This window comes from Olea europaea, unplaced genomic scaffold (genome assembly GCF_002742605.1).
Source record: "Olea europaea var. sylvestris unplaced genomic scaffold, O_europaea_v1 scaffold1381, whole genome shotgun sequence".
NCBI lineage: Eukaryota > Viridiplantae > Streptophyta > Magnoliopsida > Lamiales > Oleaceae > Olea > Olea europaea.
The window spans coordinates 120199-127140 of NW_019231325.1; the positions used below are offsets into that span (position 1 = coordinate 120199).

At 35.4% G+C, this 6942-nt stretch overlaps 1 protein-coding gene across 2 annotated transcripts; it reads left to right on the plus strand.

The window, feature by feature from the left end:
• The first annotated feature begins 605 nt into the window (after positions 1-605).
• Positions 606-3075, plus strand: LOC111375522. Of its 2 annotated transcripts, XM_022998359.1 has the most exons (3): positions 625-875; positions 1274-1620; positions 2269-3075. In XM_022998359.1, the coding sequence occupies exons 1-3, from the start codon at positions 825-827 to the stop codon at positions 2570-2572; spliced, it is 702 nt and encodes a 233-aa protein (XP_022854127.1). In that variant the 5' UTR covers positions 625-824; the 3' UTR covers positions 2573-3075. The 2 variants fall into 2 exon arrangements, with proteins under 2 accessions (XP_022854128.1, XP_022854127.1); XM_022998360.1 differs by lacking the exon at positions 1274-1620 and having other exon boundaries at positions 606-875; positions 1922-3075.
• Positions 3076-6942: the final 3867 nt, after the last annotated feature.

Genomic DNA, 6942 nt, shown 5'->3' on the forward strand with positions numbered 1-6942 from the left:
TCTCGAGTCAACTATACAATTTAAATATCATAGTATAAACATCCATATGTAATAAAGTTCACGTACCTAACTCATTACTATAGGACTTCCTTACGACGCGATATTTGCCTCTCACCTTATACATTGCATATCTCAATTACCATTCGGCATTATGAGACAAGCTAATGGTCCCTCAACCTAGGCTCAGAAGTCACTAACCACTCTTTGTTTCAACATTATTAGAGAATTAAACCCAACACATCCTAATAGCTAGATGCATATAATAAATAACGAACCAGTATGGATTGTGCGTATATTGAATAAGTTCTAGTAATGTTTATTCTCCGATAGATGACATACCAAAATTAGATGAAATTTCTACATAAGAGGAAACTTTCAACAAACAGATAGTTACTATGCAAAGATTAAAATTTGTATCATTTCCTGCAAATTAAATCGACAATTTACCATAGGATGCATGGTATGACAAATATATCGATGAGGTTAATTTCTATACACAACAGGTCACCGATGAATCATGACTCGTCACAGCCTCCAACTTTCCTCCATGGATTCACATTCTCAACATCCTTCACAGTAAAAGTGTCCTCGTGTACTAAGAATCTATTAGCATAAAGTTAACTGCTAGCCACACTTGACCTTTTCATGCTTTTGGCCTTCTCTCTGTCTCTCTCCAACCATATACGTCCATGACCAAAAAAGTAAAAGATAAAAAAGCAAACTGCCCGCTTAAAAACCACTTATAAGAAGTGTAACAGCCCCATAAACACATTCTTTCTTTATGTGCTAATATATTATCCAAAGTTAGACAAAACTCAACAATAATGGAAGATCAGTGCAGTCCTCTTAGCTGGGCTTACTACTATCAAGAAGAGGTAAAATTCTTTTCCAGAACTTGTTCTTTTCTATACTTTCATATTTTCTTATTCGGGTATAAAGACTCTAACTAAGTTTTATGCTGGTGGTTAACTTCCTGAACAGGGTTAAAAAAGGGTTTCGTGTGCAGGACCAAAAATTATTGGGAATTAACACTTAGTTTGTTGTTTTTGTATTTTTTTTGGTTTGTAATGTGCAATGTGCCATTTGATTATCAAGAAATTGCAATTTCTTTATGTTATTATGTTTTCTTCTGTTTGTGTATGAAGATTCGGACAAAGTTTTTAGTGATGTAATTAGGACCCAAATTTACTCGAAATATAAGGCTTAGTTTTGTGGTTTTTTCTTTTTTGCAATTTTTCATAATTTGTAATGTGCATTGTGCCACTTGATTTAGGGAATTGAGGACTTGAAGCATTCTTTCTTGTACTCGACATTGGAGCTAGAGACGGGCATCCTGTCTGCACATGAAGAACTTTCAAGAAAAGATGATGAAATTCTCCATCTCAAGAATCTCTTAACAAAGATTGTAAGAGAAAGGGATGAATTCGAAGGAAAATGCCAAACACTTATGATGGAAAAGCAGCTTATTTTTCAACAAGTAGAAATCCAAAAAAAGCCCCCAAAACAGAACATAGAATCTGCACCTTCAAGTGGAACTAACAGCAATGAAGATGAGAACAACATTGGACTTCCCTCTGATTGTGATGAAAACAACTTTGTACCATCACCATTGCCGGAAACATTTTCCGAGGTTAAAAAAGGGTTTCGTGTGCAGGACCAAAAATTATTGGGAATTAACACTTAGTTTGTTGTTTTTGTATTTTTTTGGGTTTGTAATATGCAATGTGCCATTTGATTATCAAGAAATTGCAATTTCTTTATGTTATTATGTTTTCTTCTGTTTGTGTATGAAGATTCGGACAAAGATTTTAGTGATGTAATTAGGACCCAAATTTACTCGAAATATAAGGCTTAGTTTTGTGGTTTTTTCTTTTTTGCAATTTTTCATAATTTGTAATGTGCATTGTGCCACTTGATTTAGGGAATTGAGGACTTGAAGCATTCTTTCTTGTACTCAACATTGGAGCTAGAGACGGGCATCCTGTCTGCACATGAAGAACTTTCAAGAAAAGATGATGAAATTCTCCACCTCAAGAATCTCTTAACAAAGATTGTAAGAGAAAGGGATGAATTCGAAGGAAAATGCCAAACACTTATGATGGAAAAGCAGCTTATTTTTCAACAAGTAGAAATCCAAAAAAAGCCCCCAAAACAGAACATAGAATCTGCACCTTCAAGTGGAACTAACAGCAATGAAGATGAGAACAACATTGGACTTCCCTCTGATTGTGATGAAAACAACTTTGTACCATCACCATTGCCGGAAACATTTTCCGACGTCCCATCGCAGGAGAAAATCGTGCCGAACAAGCCATTACCAGAAAAAGGTAAGTTCTTGCAAGCAGTAATGGAAGCTGGACCCCTTCTTAAAACTCTTATGCTGGCTGGACCCCTACCCCAGTGGCAGCACCCACCCCCCCAAATTAACTCCATTGACATTCCACCAGTCGCCATTTCTTCTCCAAGAAATAGTAATGGATTATTCAGTAACAAGAGGGCTCTGATGAACGGGGAATTAGGGCAAGATTTTTCACCCAAGTTTCAAAAAGTTGTTCACCAAAATCATCATTGACCTAACATAATTATTTAGCAAGCATAATCTATCCTTTTCATGCTGTTAAGCATGAAAGTGATGGCAATTATGTTACTAGTTAAAGTTTGTATATGAATGGTTTGTCATAGAAACCAAGGATCTTTAACTAATCTTAGATCAGAGAGTGAGTATTAAGTGGGCTCAATCAAGCCCCTTTAGCTTTTGGTTTGGATGGAGACTTAAGTCATTTTCCCCCTATTATTGGCTTGTTTGGCAACGTAGATGGTACCGATGGACAGGATTAAAAAAGAAAATACTGTTCAATTCTGCGTACTAAATAGGCCTTATATTTATTTTACTTTCCCCTCAAGTGTATCAGCAGGAGTTTGAGATTCTCCAATTGGTGGGGAATTTGGGAATTTTATATATATGATGCATACATTAGTGTATCTTGGTAGGTTTCGTTGTTGTTGACCTTGAGTCATCATTTGGAACTTGGAAGGATATATTTTAATAGAATTAGAGCTGTGCTTCATATATTATTATTTGCTTTTATGCCATGATTTTGATATAAACATGAGTAATTATTTATGAAAAGGCAAAATAGCAATAGAGGCTCGCAAACTTCTTATCCGAATTACAGTTTGGTTTCCGACCTAAATCGTGCCCTTCAGGCATTTTGGTTTGAATGCACATTTTGATCAGATTTTTGCTTGTTCAATAACGCTGGCTATAAAACACGATACTACTAAAAGAGAAAAAAAAGTTAAAATCTTGTCCATTTTATTTTTGTAACTAACTTATACGATTTTTTGGTTTGTTCAATAACGTCGATTGTAGCGAAGTACTCTAACTACTAAAAGAGAACGACAAGGTAAAATTTTGTCCATTATATTTCTTTGTATCAAACTTTTATGGATTTTTGGTTTGTTCAATAATATCGATTGTATCGAAATACTCAGACTAAAAAGAGGAAATAAGTTAAAATTATTCAATCCTACGTGCCAAATAAGCACTATATCTAATCTAATTTTCCCTAGAATATCAGATAAGGCTAGAAATTCTCAACAATGGTGAGTAGTTCTATATGAGTGCATACCTATGCCTTTTCACAGAGAAAATATATTAGTGTATCTTGTTAGATTATGTTATAGTAGACCTTCAGTTATCATTTGGAAGATGATTTTATTAAAAATAAAATTAAAGGTGATTTCATAGATTATTCTCTTACTTTTATGTCATGAACAGTGATTTTGATAGAAAAAGTAATTATTTTATGAACAAAATTATTCAAAGATACCAACTGATCTTACTTTCCATGAATGGTACCTACCATGCATGGCTTGTGTCTGCCATTTAAACTGCTTCTCATTAGACCACTCATACCTATCATGCAAATATATTTAAAGAAATGCAAATAAAGTTAATTCAGAACATATTACCATTTTCTTTTTCTTTTGTGTCAATTATCGTCTAAAAGTTTAAGCAATTAAAATTTATTATTAAATAAAAAATTTAAATGATATATATGTGACTTTCTTCAATTGTCTACACTTGTGGACAAGATGGAAAGTAATATCCCTAAGTTTAAATCATGCTTTTTTACTGAAATTGTACATGTCGCGTTTTGATAGGAAAAATGAATATGACCTGCACATGAGGGTGGCTATTGAAGGTAATTTAAATCATATATATGGTCATTTTCAACAACTAAATTTTTTATACCAAATGTTTTCAATATTTATCTTCAACATGCTCGTCACATGTAAGTATATTTGTTCATCAAAGCTTGATATGTGCACAAAATATGGTTGGTGAGACTTTAATTTAGATCTTTGACCTTCTTATGATAACATGTTTAACTGCGTTTGCGATGAACCTATTCCATCTTGTTTCCTTTGGCACCAAAAATCAATTTGGTCTGGTTTTCTTGTACCGCTATGAACCAATCGGCCTGTCGTAATTGAGATTGAACAGTTAAAAAGAGATAAATATATTTAGCTTTTATGTTTCAACAAATACATAATAATATATAATTTACAGATAGTAAGCTACTAAACCTTATCCACTGGGCCTACAATTAAGCTACTCAAGGCATAATAGCCAATGAAGAAAATGGTCACCAAAGTCACTGGATAATCATACTTATACCATTGGTGGCTTTTACAAAAAGACCCAAAATCAACACCAAGATTACAGAACACGGATTAATCACAAAGGCATCAAGTTCTCATTGATTGGGCTCAAATTAACCTTGTACCTGTCTGCACAAAGTGTATAAACTCAAAAGACACAGCCCTAAACCAAAGAATATAGAGGCAGTCACTAAAATGGTCCCAAAATCTCCAAACTTAATAGAAACCCTTTTCCAGTTCAAACTGAAGAATTACCAAGACTCCTCACTCACAAATTTACCAGAAAACCAGGAGTTTAAAAGCCAAAAAACAAGTTTCACAAAGAAGATAGGGAAAGACGCACAGTCACTTGAAAAAGAAGAGACCCAGAAGCTTCTCAAAGAAGCACTCCAAGAGACGAGAAAATGAAAGACCAAGTAGGGCAAAAGTCTTAGACCAAGAATATATAGGCAAGGTCGTCACCATAGATGCTAGGTTTAGGAGATTTGAGGGACCAAAGCGACATACATGTATTATCAAGTTTGGGCCAGGTCATAAGGAGTTCAACACAATGCGTTATTGGGCAAGGGCTCAAATAGTATCTGTAATTTTTAAAAATTTATCATCATAGTCAAAGTGAGCTGGACCACCTAGAATTATGGCATCACAGCCCAATAGTGGCAAACTTTTTGGTAAATAAATCCCCTTTCAATGTTTAAAAATGAACTTCTTATGCTTTCTATTATTCATAAGATACTCTTTATAAATATTGAGACTTTTGAAACTGCTCTAAAATAGGAGTCAAAAACCTTGTTTTAATATTTTTTCTTGTATTAAAATATTTAAGCACGAGAAGTTAACATTAAAGTATCACAATTACTTTTAAAAACTTAATAGTAGAACGAACTACACAAAATGATGCTAAATATTACTTGCTTTCATTTTTAAACACAAAATTCCCAACGAAAGGGATGCAATACAGTTGGTAAACTACTTTGCCAATGAAATTTTTCGCATGTGATTAGATTAATCTATTTTATTTTATTAATCATATTGCTTGGCTTTTAGAATATTCGAACATGAAATGAATTCAATCATTCTTGATGCACAATCCATTTTACAATAATATTGACAACATGCCACATGGTATGTTGTTATTTGACAGTTTAAAAAATAATTTATCTTTTCAACCAGCACTTTTTTGACACACACAACCTTGTCAACAATATTGTAAAAATACATTGTACAAATGATATTATCCTTTGAAAAGTTGATTTGCCTTTACTAACGGATTTTTTACAGGTTAAAGTTCGAAACAACATAATTACTCTTTCATTTACGGCTTTCGGTATGCGAGTGGTTGAAACTTTTTTAGTTTTTAAGATTGATTAATATTAACAACTATGTTCTATAGCTAAAATGGATACCTTTATATCTTCTTCAGATTATGCAGCCGCCCAAGGCAGTGCTGAAGAAACTTGAGAGCATCTTTGCCCGATTTCTATGGGATTCTAAGGATCAAGCACGACGTCTACATTGAAGGAGTTGGAAGGCGATTTGCCTTCCTACTGATGAGGGAGGCCTCGGCTTTAGGAGATTACAGGATGTGATGGACACCTTCTCCATGAAGCTCTGGTGGCTGTTCCGATCTCAGAGGTCACTTTGGGCTAAGTTTTTACTAGGCAAGTATTGTAAGGGGACGCATCCTTTACTTGCAGCAGTTCCCAGTTCAGCTCCCCCTACCTGGAAGAGGCTGAAATCAGTTGGACCACGGACGGATCCACACATTGCTTGGCACCTTGGAACCGGTCAGATTTTCTTCTGGCATGATTGTTGGATGGGCGAGTCCACGTTGGCATCCCTATTCCCCCACAGACAGCACACATCTGCGAAGGTACAGGATTTTTTTGACGAGACTGGGTGGGATTTTGGACGGTTATTACAGGCCCTTCCTTCTCGCATGGCGGAACAGGTAGGGGCGATACCCTTATGTGCAGATGCCACGGACCGAATTGTTTGGAAAATTACTTCGGATGGTGACTTTACCACCAAATCAGCATGGCAACTAGTTCGTTCGGTTCGCCAGCCTCAGGACTCATATCGACTGCTGTGGAGCTCTATCTTGCCTGCCACTATTTCATTCTTCTGCTGGAGACTGTGGCAGGATGTCATTCCAGTAGATGTTGTTATTCAGAGGAGAATTGGATGTCAGTTAGCTTCTCGTTGTCAGTGTTGTTCCGAGATTGAGACCATCAATCATATTTTCACGAGCAGCAGCATCTCCGACCAGGTATG

Bases quoted from the DNA above. Each gene is read 5' to 3' on its own strand.
- LOC111375522 (XM_022998360.1), top strand. From the start codon at position 825: ATGGAAGATCAGTGCAGTCCTCTTAGCTGGGCTTACTACTATCAAGAA. The intron at 876-1,921 runs GTAAAATTCTTT...CACTTGATTTAG, and splicing joins CTTACTACTATCAAGAAGAG to GGAATTGAGGACTTGAAGCA.